Below are 13,011 nucleotides of genomic sequence, written 5' to 3'. Positions count from 1 at the left end.
AATTATACACAGTTTAACAGATTTTCACCTTTGATCCGTATAACCCATATTTTTAAAAAAGAGGATAGATTTTGTAACAATCTGGAAAAATAACAGACTCTGACTTAGTCGCACTTGGGGACGTTGGAGCCAATGACAAAGAGAGGGGATGAGGATGTACTTATGTGCAGTCATCCAGCAGGATGACACCTCTGACCATAAAATGCTGATGATATTGTGTATACTTTGTTAATAAACCCTTGGCAGGGTTCACACAAAGGCTGGAGTTAACATTTATCACGTATTATTTATAGAGTGCTGTCAGTATGCACATTACAGTGCAATAAGTGATGTCTGAACAGGTCCCCAAACAGACAGTCTGAAGGACCTGAGGCAGAATGATCTAGAAGAATAAGTTTGGGATGCAAATCAGGAAGTCCTGAGTTTTAAATCACACTCTGCCTGTGACCCACTGGGTAGGCTTAGGGAGGTAACTTAGGTATGTCTGCGCTGCAATAAAAGACCCGCAACATGGTTGCAGCTGGCCCAGGTCAGCTGATTTGGACTCGCAGGGCTTGGGCTCCAGGACTATAAAATTGCAGTGTAGATGTTCGGGCTCAGGCTGGAGCCCAAGTTCTGAAACCCTGCAAGACAGATGGGGTGGGAGAAGAGGAGGTCTCAGAGACCAGGCTCCAGCTTGAACCAGAATGTCTGCACTGCAATTTTATGGTCCCACAGCCCGAGCCCTGCAAGCCCAAGTCAGCTGACCTGGTCTCTGAGACTCGGTGCTCTCTTTTTTTATTGGAGTATAAACATACCCTGAGGGTATGTCTGCACTGTACACTAACCCCTCTGACTCAGGTCTGAGCCCAAGCCTTCCTTCTGTCCACGCACAAATCAGTCTGACTCAGGTCAGCAAGCACTCATGACCTGGGTCCTAGGAACCTGCTAGCAGACTGGGTCAGAGCCTGAGTCCTGCTGTGACTTGGGTCTAGACCCTGTCATTTTACAGTATGGTTGCAGTTACAGTTGGGTCAAGCTGCAGACCCAAGTCATAAGGTCTGCACAGTGCAGTATGGACGTGTTAGCATGGCTGTGAGACCTGGGTCCAGCAATTGTAAGCCCAGGTTTACAAAGAAATGTGGATGCTCAAGTGTGGGTTTGGAAACACTGAGTCCACAAGCCCAAGTCCCACTGACCCGGATTTACAATGCATTGTAGACATACCCTTAATGTCTCTGTCCACCCTTGACCAGGCTATTAGGGCCTTACGTAAAAGCGGTGATCTATTTCACCCTTCTGCACTGGAAACTGTAGGTATTTGTGCTGAAGTGAGGCTAGGGTTGTCAGTTTTGGTTGGATGTATTCCTGGAGATTTCATCACATGACATAATCTTTAATTAAAGATTAATCTTTAATTCCTGGAGACTCCAGGCCAATCCTGGAGACTTGGCAACCTTAAGTGAGGCACCATGAAGTCCTGTGTGCTCTAATCTCATTGGTGCCAGTGATATCATGTCTTATTTTCCAACATGAAATCTGTGACTGGAGGAGATGGTGTGTTAGTAACTTTCAGGACAGATGTGGCAATTTCCTGCAATATCTTTGTGGAGATCTTGCTGTATTAAGTTTATGTATCATTGTGGGCCAGGGATTGTATGTAATACCATGGGAGAGGATGACCTCAGCTCCTCCAGGAACTAAGAACAATGGGGCAGGGTTGGGGTGTGATTAGGAAAATTCACTCAGGTTGTAGCACTTCCAGAGAAGTACCATCCAATGGAGAGGTACACATATATTAGTTCAAACTGGATTCTCCAGAGGCCAACAGACAAAGAAAGGGCTTTTGGATAAATAGCCTGAGTTTAAACTGACTCAGGGCCTTCTTTCTTATCCAGCAAACAGACAGGACTTTCTGTCAAAGGGGAGCCCTGTTCCTTCCTGGGAAAGATTGGCAGGGCTTTGGCCTACTGAGGCTCCATAAGACTGGTGGGTGACCTTTGGTAAGCTGTTAGCATGTGCATAGGAACTTGTATTGTTTTTTATATGTTTGTTTTCTCTGTAAGGTTCACCTTAAGAATAAATGGGCTTGCTTAGAAAGAGCTGTATGGTAATTCATAACTGCTGGTGATGGCATGGCTCATAGCCTTAGAAGAGAGAGCAAAGCGTTGAGGCTTGCCTGTTTGGCAGTCTGACTTGCTGGTGTTATTACAGTGTAGGCAGGGAACTGTGCAGCCTGGAAAAGCTCCCAGTCAGGAGGGACAGGTCTCTCCTCCAGACAGTTGACAGCTGAAGAGCTGGGAGCCTAGAGTGGGTGACCTTGAGGGACCACAAAGTGGGAATACAACTGCAGTTACCCTGAACTTGGGTTACCCTTGGTTACCCTGAACCCTGAACTGTGACAGTAAGTGCCTCACATTCAGGTTTAAATCAGACATCTAACATCAACAAGGTACTTTAATGGACAGGCTGTGTGGTTTAGGACAGAAGTTTTCCAGCTATGGGGCGTGCCATAAAGCAGGAAGTGTGAAGTGTGAGTGTGTGCCAGCAGAGGTATCAATTGCCTGTCTTTTGGTCCAGGTGTAGTGCTGCCATAGTGGTCCGGAGTGTCGTTCGAGCACCTGAAATCCAGGATGGCACTCACGCCTGACTGATACCTGCTGCACTATGGGACCCCTGGCTGCCACTTGGAATGTTGTGCTCTAGCCCCCCAACCTCCTGGACTACTGAGCTGCCACTTGTCTCTGGGCAGCAGCGCTGGGCGAATTGAGTGTACCAGAAAGAGAACCTTTCCACCACCGCTGGTCTCAGCTGCTGGCAGTCCCACCTTGGCTCCAGCTGCCCCAGCCCTGGGGACCACCACAGTGGTGGCCAGTCCTAGCTACCGGCTTTGCACCCACATCCTGCTGCACCGGACCTACATGGAGCTCACAGTGCTGGTGAACTGGTGATTGCCATGCTCTGACTCCCCTGCTTTGCCCCCTGCCCTGGAACTCCACTGACCCCACCTGTGGGGCACCTGCACTAAAGAAGGGCCCCACTCCCTGCCTGTGAGCCCGGCACCCATGAGCCCATCTCCTCATCCCAGGGCCTGTGAGAACTGGGGATGGGGACAAGGTGTCGAATGCTACTACTTTGTGGAAACAAGCTCACTCCCTCCACTGATAAGATAGGAGTGGTGGCTACTGACACAACTGGTAATTGTTTGGTGATACGAATTCCCACAACGTCTGGGCAGTGTTATTTAGCTGTGCTATGTGTGGGCTTTGAACAGAACTGTGACCTAATGCAGGAGGTGCTTTATGGCTTTATTATAACTCTATTGCTCAAAGCCCTTCTACTTTATTACTCGTATTCTGTGGAGTGTGGGATGTTCGGTTCCTTGTGTTGCCTTTGGAAGCTATGGGGAGGTGCAATTGCTTTTGTTTCATAGCTTAGGGAGGCTCGCTATGACAACATTTGAAAACCCCCGCGCTAGGGATGAGGTCATTGGACTGGGTGACAGGAGATCTGGGCTCTTATCTTAGATCTGCCACAGATTCACACTCTGACCTTGGGCAAATGGCTTCCCCACTCTGTGCCTCTGTTTCCTGCCCACTCTTTGTCCTTTTGGCTATTTAGCTTGTAAGCAGGTATGTTTGTACAGTGCACAACTGGGGCCCCCGTCTTGGTTGGGGTTTCTACCTGCTACACAATACAAATCATTACAGTATAGTTCTACAATCAGTTACTTCCTGTTAGAACCTGTGATGCCTCTGCATGAGGTTCTCTTGCCTTATAAACCTTGGATTAGCCTTTTTTTTTTAAAGGAAATATATGATTGATCTGACCAAGACATCAGTCATCACTCCATCCCCTCAGCACTTACCTTCAAGCTTAGTTGGGACTCAAATCATTTGTGTTGTTTTGGCAGGGATGCTACAGAATGGAAAGAAGTTTGATTCCTCCAGAGACCGAAACAAGCCTTTCAGGTTCAAGATCGGCAGACAAGAAGTCATTAAAGGATTTGAGGAAGGAGCTGCACAGGTACAGAAGGATGATGCTGGCTGAATTTCAAATTAGCTGGAGTGCATGCCGGCATGTTCAGTACAATAATGATGGTTTAACATCGGGGTAGGCAAGTCAAAATCACAGTCTATAAGCCTGGGTGGTTTTTCTGATGGTGGGATGCATACTAATATAATATTTCTTAGTCCTCCATTGATTAGCCTAATTGGGATGGCCAGAACTCGGGGGTTGATCATGATGGCGAGGCTTTGCACATGCTTCTCCAGGTGGGCTGTGGAGGATGGAATCCTCTCCTGTCTGTAGATCACTCAGCATCCACAACCACCTGAGCTCCCCCTCTACAAGGTCAGCGGAGGGTTGGCTTATAGATCCACCTCGTCAGTGCAACCCACCCAGCCCCTACAATGATCCAGCATGGTAGTGTGTCATGGAGCAGCATCCGTGCAGTTGCACAGAAGAAGGCCAGTCCTGCTGCATTTGATGCCTCCCACTGAATTTGACCCTCACTGAATAGGATACTGAACTGCACTGTTAAGTCCCTATGACATTCCACTCATGACTGCACAATTTAAAGTTCAATGATGAATGTTAAACCAAGGGCAAGGAAAAGGAGGCTGCCCTCAAATCATTAAGGCTTCAGTGTCTGTAGACTGCATGGTCGTCCCTCTCTGTCAGTCTCTGAGGGAGGCCACACCTCCTCGATGATGCATACCTGTAAAGGTGCTCAAAGGGGGTTAGCTTCACCTAGTGCTCCGTCCTCTGGACGGGCAGAACAGTACAGCAGTCTTTGAGCCCCAGGCCCAGTCAGGGTGGGGCAGAAAAGCAATGAGTGGGCTCTTGCCTGCAATCTGCGCAGTCTATGAGACCCAGTAGGGGTGAGCACTGTAAAGTCTAGATGCTCAGGTAAGGGTGAGCACCCAGAGAGTCTAGGGGCTCACTCAAGGCTGAACATCAATAACAGTCTATGGGGCTCAGACAGGGTTGCCTGAGGAGTGCAGGCCTCCTAGTCTAAGGATGGGGAGTAGTGCCACCCCAGGGGTGCGGTGGCAGGGGGGACGCAGGCCCACCCAACTCTACCACACCCCAGCTCAGGGCCCTAATAGTGGCGCAGTGGTCTGCCACTGGGCCAGTGGGGATCCGCCCACAACACGCTGACGTTATATCAGGCCAGCTCCCAACCAGACTGTTGCCTGGTTTCCCTTGGGTGTATCTGCATCTGTCGTCTTGGAGAGCTCTGGCCAGTCCTCAGGAGGCAGCCCTGGCAGCTCCTCTGCAGGCTCCAGCAGCAGGCAGGACGCATCCAAGCCCACTTCCCCTTCTGTCCCGCCCTTCCACTTGCAGCAGGACGGACATGGCTCTCCTGGTTCAGCCCACCATGGGGGTGTGTTGTGGTCTCTCCCTGTCACTCTCTGAGGGAGGCCATGCCTCCTCGCTACAGTGTCATCCCAATAAAACCCCAAATGCCATCTATTTTAATCTAATGCATATTTCCCATAGGCACTTAGCTGTAGTGCTACTCTATGCAAAGAGAGAAGCTGAGCTGTGTTTGATATACAGAGCTAACAAGGCCAGGGTGCAAAGTCACTGCAACTGCACATTTCTGGGTCCCAAAGCTCAGACTGGATGAAGGTTTTGCTCGGAGCTTGTTACTAATGCATAAAACGAGGTGGGGGGAAAGGGCAAATAAGAAACAATCCAGATGCTAGTACAATCCTACTACTGTGCTGTTTCAGATATGAATGGACAAGAATCCGGTTCCTAACCACATTATGCCCAGCTCTTGAATCATAAATGCTTTGAGGGTACGAGTTCATTCTAGGAATCCCAGAGTATTTTTAAGACTGTTCAGTTCCTCCCCACCATTCAAGTTGCATTCCTTATTAATAGTAGTAAAATGTATTATTTGTATTATGGTAGAACCTAGAGATGAGATCAGGATCCCCCTGTACCAGGCTCTGTACAAACATAGAATAAGCAATGGTCCCTGAAGAACTAACTAGACCAGCAGTTCTCAAACTGTGGTTCACAACCCCATGTTAATGGGGTACCCAGGGCTGGCTTACACTTGCTGGGGCCTGGGGCTGAAGCTGAAGCCCGAGCTCCACTGCCTGGAGCTGAAGGCTGAGGGCATTAGTCCTGGGCATCGGGACTTAGATTACAGTCTCCTACCTGGGACTGAAGGCCTTGGGCTTTGGCTTTGCCCCTCCTCCCCACTTGGGGCTCGGGCTTGCTCAGGCTTCAGTCCCCCCTCCTGGGATCATGTAGTAGTTTTTATTGTCAAAAGGGGGTCACGACGCAATGAGGTTTGAGAACCCCTGAACTAGACAAATCAGCAAATGGTTGGAGGGGAGGGATATAACACACAGAGTGAATAACGTGGTGGTTTGCAAATGTTCTGTAAGTGCCATGCTTTTTGTTTAGTGATGTAGATGTTGGCACAGAGAGACGAGATGTGTATATGCTTAGTCCTGGGACTAGTATGAAAAATCATGAGGGGTCTCAAAAATAGCATGAATTTGACCATTTAATGTCAAAAAGGGGAACAGATTTATCCCTGTTAGAAGCCGACTCAGCTAAAGCTCTGGCAGTGATTCCACATAAATCAATTTATAGCCTCCCAGAACACCCTGATTACCTTCCCTAAATTAATTATGTAGCCTAAATCCTTTCCAATAATCTGCCTAGAAACAAATTACATTCTAGCTCCGCCTAGTGGATTGTCACACTAGGACTTAATAATAATTACTGAACACTTTAACAACACCTTCCATTTCAAGATCTCAAAGTGCCTTGGGAACATGAACTCATTAACCCTTGGAACACACTTATGAGGGAGGTTGGTAGCATTATCCCCATTGGATAGATGGAGAAACAGGGAGAGAGAGGTTAATGGGCTGAACATTGAAGACAATGATGTCAATGAAAATGGGAGATGCAAAGCACTCTGGAAATCACATGATGGCTTCAGCAAAGCTCTTCTTCACATGCGTCCCAGTCAATTTGAGCACATGCTTACGTGCCTTATTGAGCTGGGGCCTTTCTGAATCCAGAGCCTTGATCCTGTTAGGTGTTGAGAGCCTCTTGTGACTTGTCAGGTGTCCGTAATTCCCATTGCAGTCAGCAGATTTTGTGAGAGCTCTGCAGCTCACAGGAGGCCTTAATAAAGAAACAATGTGGACCTACACTGGTGCAAAAGGGTATTCCGTTGGGTTACAAAACTGGCACTAGAGGATTATTACATGTTGCCAATGAGAGGCCGTTATCCAGTGGTAAAAGAACAGGATTAGGAGCCAGGAGATCTGAGGCTAAATTGTTGGGACCAGATTTACACAGGTATTTGGGGCCTAAAGATGTAAATAGGCACTTAGCGAGATTTACAAAAGCATCAAGTGAGTTAGGGGTCAAACTCTCACTGACTTTGCAAATCTGCCCCTTAGTGACTGGACTATTGTATTTCTCCTAACACATTCTTTCCCCTTCTCCCTCTCCCTCTCCAACACTCAAACGCTAGATGAGCTTAGGACAAAGAGCAAAGCTGACCTGTACGCCCGACATGGCGTATGGAGCCACAGGCCATCCTGGAGTCATCCCTCCCAATGCTACCCTCATCTTCGACGTGGAGCTGCTCAGGTTAGAGTAAAGCCTTTCATGGGAGCCGGGTGAAGACATCTGCTGATAATCATCCATTCTTTTCCCCTTCCCTACGGTAAGAGGAGGCCGCACTGGAGTCGCAATCTTCCCTGCTTCAGCTGCCATGCCAATAGCGCCTGCCCTTAGGTTGTTTATTCCTTTCCCTCTTCTTTAAAGTTGTTGTGTCCATATTTGTCTTCTATTAGAAGCTTCTTTGCTCTGAGAAAAATTTCCCCCGTTGTAACATTTTTGAGTTGTACATTTCATTTAATTTGCATGTGATTAAAATTCACAATGATCATTAAATATATATATATATATATATGTATATATATATATATTCCTTATGGAAAAACCACTGCCTTACTGTACACAAACCGAGACAAACAAAAGGTGCTCAGAAATCAAATGTACACCTCGTACATGAAGGGGCATTAGCCAAACGGAGTTACCTGCGTTGCCACTTTTTTCTCAACTCGTGCGTGCTTGCTCGCTGCTGTTTTAAACAAATGTCTCATTTGAAAATTTAAAAAAATATGGAAACAATAAAATCTTGATACTTTACCATTTCTGCCTTGTTTCTTGTCCTTCACTGTTAACGTAGCTGGGCATTTTTTCTAATATAAAAGTTCTTCTAGGAACTACTGATCTTCCGGTTTGTTACTGATTTCTTGAATAAAATATGCCTAGGGCATGTTACAATACTGTTAAAAATTACAAACCGAAATGGTGTCACTGTGGAGACCTGTGGGCTCAAAAAGAAACAGGTCCAGGTTATAATGAATATAAAGTGGGTTCTTTGAGGCTGCTGGACAGTCTTTCTGCTTGCTCTGGCTCTCCAGCTCCCAGACCAATCAAACAGAATCTGTGCTGCTCAGTACCCCTCAGTCCTGGTCATAGAAGAGACCACTGACCATGGGTTGGATTTTTCAAAAGCACTCAGCCCCAGATTTCAGTGGGAGCCAGGCAACTAAATACCTTTGAGAAGCTAATGTGTCAGCCTAATTCTACTCCTATTGAAGTCTGTGGGAGTTTTACTGCCGATTTCAGTAGGGAGCTGAGTTAGGCCAATGCTGAGTGTTTTTGCATGGAGATGCCTGACCACCAAATCCCCAGGGCCTCAGGATTACTGGAAGAACTCGCTGGAAACCTGCATGTCTTTATGAAGCACTCTGTGGTTTAGCCTTTACCACCAGACTTCTCCCCTTGGACTACCTACAGAAAGCTCCAAAATACCACAAAGTAATCAGACTAGCTGCCCGCTCCAGCTCCTAAGTAGTTAACCTAATCCATGTTCAATCCATTCTTCCTTGAGCCCTCCCCCTTCCCCAGTGACATGTTCACCTCCAAACCAGCTAACAGTGACACATACCCCGACCCCATCCCATCGCACAAGTCACTATCCAACAGCTCCATCTACATGCTACTTTTTGTCCCTTTCCTGCCCATCCCCAAGGTGGCACTCTTCAGAAAGAGGTCTTGCTGTTTGGTTTCATCTTGCTAATAATGTAGAACACTACTAAGGCTGAGAAAAGAAATAATACCTTCATCAAAACTAATCCAATTCAATATGACACAATTCCAGGCAAAGGCGACCAGCTGACAGGTCTGCCTAAGCCTTCCATACACTGGGGTCACAGCACTTTACTAACAATAATTATATGTCATAACATCCCTGTGCATTTTGCAAGTGGGTTTGGGTAAACTGAGGCATGGAGCACTTGTCACTTGCCCAAATCAGCAATAGCCTCCCCACGCCCCAGGAATTTTAACCCTGTCTAACTGCCTTCCTCATATAATTATTCTGCCTCATCCAGAACTAATTCCTGGTATGCTGGGCTTGATGGGTAATGTCACTAGTGTCTTATTGTTAGTGGCACAAACAGCCATATTTTTTTATGGAACAGCAAAGGGAATGGGCATTGTTAAGGTGTTGGTGTTTAGTCTTATTTTCAAAACATACTCAAAAAAACCTGTACATATTTTCAACTATACTGCCGGATTTTTAACAGAAGAACTTACTACAATGGATAGTGGTGGGGTTTGGTTTTGTGTGCATGCATGTGTGTGGTTCTTTATAAGAAAATTAAAATTAGAATGGAATTTTGAATGTCAAATAACCCAGACTACAAGACTAGAAAGAAAACAGCCATGGGCTGATAACGCCAGGTGAATGAATATAAAACCAGCATGAAATATCAAACTTTGCAATCTGTGCCCCAGCCCCTACAAATCTCTTTCTTTTCCTCAGAAGAATGGCCACACTGGGTCAGACCAAAGGTCCATCTAGCCCAATATTTTGTCTTCCAACAGTGGCCAGTGCCAGGTGCCCCGGAGGGAATGAACAGAACAGGTAACCATCAAAAGTGATCCATTCCCTGTCACCGATTCTCAGCTTCTGGCAATCAGAGGCTAGGGACACCATCCCTGCCCATCCTGGCTAATAGCCATTGATGGACCTAGCCCATGAATTTATGTCGTTCTTCTTTGAACCCAGTTATAGTCTTGGTCCTCACACCATCCTCTGGCAAGGAGTTCCACAGATTGACTGTGTGTTGTGTGAAAAAACACTTCCTTTTGTTTGTTTTAAACCTGCTGCCTATTAATTTCATTTGGTGATCCCTTAGTTCTTCCTTATTTACTTTCTCCACACCAGTCATGATTTTATAGACCTCTATCATATCCCACCTTAGTCATCTCATTTCCAAGATGAAAAGTCCTAGTCATTAATCTCCCTTCATATGGAAGCTGTTCCATATCCCCAGTCATTTTTGTTGCCCTTTTCCGAACCTTTTCCAATTTCAATATATCTTTCTTGAGATGGGGGCGACCCCATCTGCACGCCATATTCAAGATGTGGGTGTGCCATGGATTTATATAGAGACAATATGATCTTTTCTGTCTTATTATCTATCCCTTTCTTAATGAGTCCCAACATTCTGTTCGCTTTTTTGACTGCCACTGCACATTGAGTGGATGTTTTCAGAGAACAATCCACAATGACTCCAAGATCTCTTTCTTGAGTGCTAACAGCTAATTTAGACCCCATCATTTTGTATGTATAGTTGGGATTATGTTTTCCAATGTGCATTACTTTGCATTTATCAACATTGAATTTCATCTGCCATTTTGTTGCCCAGTCACCCAGTTTTGTGAGATCCCTTTGCAATCTGCTTTGGACTTAATTATCTTGAGTAGTTTGCTGTCATCTGCAAATTTTGCCACTTCACTGTTTACTCCTTTTTCCAGACCATTTATTAATATGTTGAATAGGACTGGTCCCAGTACAGACCCTTGGGGGACACCACTATTACCTCTCGCCATTCTGAAATCTGACCATTTATTTCCTACCCTTTGTTTCCTATCTTTTAACCAGTTACTGATCCATGAGAGGACCTTCCCTCTTATCCCATGACAGCTTACTTTGCTTAAAAGCCTTTGGTGAGGGATCTTGTCAAAGGCTTTCTGAAAAATCTAAGTACAATATATCCACTGGCTCCCCCTTGTCCACATGCTTGTGGACCCCCTCAAAGAATTCTAGTAGTTTGGGGAGGCATGATTTTCCTTTACAAAAACCATGTTGACTCTTCCCCAACAAATCATGTTCATCTGTGTGTCAGACAAGTCTGTTCTTTACTATCGTTTCAACCAATTATTTACTATCATTGTCCGAGAGACCTTCCGTGGAGCAGCAGCAGTAACGGTACAGGGTGCACCTGGGGATGTCTCAGGAGCAGAGGGAGGATTTTCTTTCTACTATAGTTTCAACCAATTCTGTTCTTTACTAAAGTTTCAACCAGTTTGCCTGATCCTGAAGTCAGGTTTACCAGCCTGTAATTGCCAGGATCACCTCTGGAGACCTTTTTAAAAATTGGCATCACATTAGCTATTCTCCAGTCATTTGGTACAGAAGCTGATTTAAATGGTGGGTTACATACCACAGTTAGGAGTTGCGTACCACAGTTAGGAGTTCTGCATCAGTATTTGTTTTAGCCACAATGCTATGTTCTTGTTTAAGATTATTTTTAAAAACCAAAACCCACCTTTCTTCCATCACTTAGTGTCCATTGTTATTCTTTAATGTTTGGTATGAATAAAACATTTCACAGCTGACCACCCTGCCCACAGCCCCAAGCTAACTGTGACAATGTTTAAAGACAGCTGTAGATGGAGAAATTCTACTATGATTGGTAATCATGTAATTACAATGGTGCCTTAGGGCCACCCAAGAATGGAGCCCCATTGTGCAAACACAGAAGAGTAGCTGGGTGCTGCCCCAAGCAGTTTATGGTCTATATAGCCAAGCCAGACAGAGGGTATGGGAAGACGTCTAACACACAAGCAGCATGAACAATGTGATGGCGGTAAATGTTGTATCAGTTCCGCTTATTTCATTTATTTATTTTTTAGTGGGTTTAGCTAGGAGGGGCTCAGTAAAGTGGAGTAAGGGGGACAGGGCAGGGGAAAAGAGAGTGAGAGGGGCAGGTGTGGAGTGAAGCTGAGATGAAGCGACTGTGAGGGAGGAGGACGCTGGAGCAAACAGCCAATCAGCACAAAGCAGAGAAAGTCCAGTCAAAACTATAGCAAGTTCTCTGAATGTCCAGAGGTGGGGGGGGTAGGGGTGTGTGTGTGCGTGAGTGCGCGCGTACGTACACGGGACAGCAGTTCTAGTATCTTCTAATCTCGTTTCTCCGCTTCTGCAGACAGGCTTCTTTTTGTCTGATTCAAAACAAATTCTTTTGCACTAACAGCACCGCTGCAGCTCGATCGGACATTTATGGCACTGAGAAACATGCAGACAAATTTTTCAGAAGCGTTCACTAACTCTGAGTGCATCCATTTTGAGTGCGTCCATCTTAGGCTTTGGCCACACTACAGAGTTTTGTTGACACAAGTTAAGCCAACATACAGCCACCGCTTTAATTAAACGACCGTTCCATGGCCACACTATGCGCCTTCTGTCAGCAGAGCGCATCCACTCTAGCAATTCTTGCAGCGACACAGAGAGCAGTGCACCGTGGGTAGCTATCCCACTATGCAACTGGCTACAGGGTGCTTTGGGAAGGGTTTGCAATGCCTCATGGGGCAGGTACAGCGTCACATGATGCAGGTTTCCCAATCCCATTGTTCCATGGGCATCCTACTAGATTGCCAGCCGCTTTTCAACTGAAGTGTGGCGGAGGAGGCTGTCTGACAGGGAGGGTGGGCGGGGGGAGTGGGGAGAGACACAGACAGATTGTGTGTTGCTGTAGTGTGTGAGAGAGTGCGGGGGGAGTACGTATATGAGAGAGACAGAGCGTGTGTCGGCTAGGGTTGCCAACTTTCTAATCACACAAAACCGAACACCCCTGCCCCGCCCCTACCCTGAGGCCCCACCCCTGCTTGCTCCATCCC

General features: G+C 46.4%; 1 protein-coding gene across 1 annotated transcript in view; it reads left to right on the top strand.

Annotated features, from left to right (window-relative positions):
• The window catches only part of FKBP1B (FKBP prolyl isomerase 1B), a 49,590-nt gene extending 41,404 nt beyond the window's left edge, over nucleotides 1-8,186 (top strand). The window contains exons 3-4 of the mRNA XM_084624682.1: nucleotides 3,893-4,005; nucleotides 7,499-8,186. Of these exons, the coding sequence (XP_084480808.1) occupies nucleotides 3,893-4,005; nucleotides 7,499-7,627 (242 nt within the window). The 3' untranslated portion in view covers nucleotides 7,628-8,186. The remainder of the gene's footprint in view (nucleotides 1-3,892; nucleotides 4,006-7,498) is intronic.
• Nucleotides 8,187-13,011: the final 4,825 nt, after the last annotated feature.

This window comes from Lepidochelys olivacea, assembly GCF_965140295.1.
Source record: "Lepidochelys olivacea isolate rLepOli2 genome assembly, chromosome: 3".
NCBI lineage: Eukaryota > Metazoa > Chordata > Testudines > Cheloniidae > Lepidochelys > Lepidochelys olivacea.
Note: the sequence above shows the minus strand (reverse complement) of the source record. Positions and strands in the feature narration are given on the sequence as shown.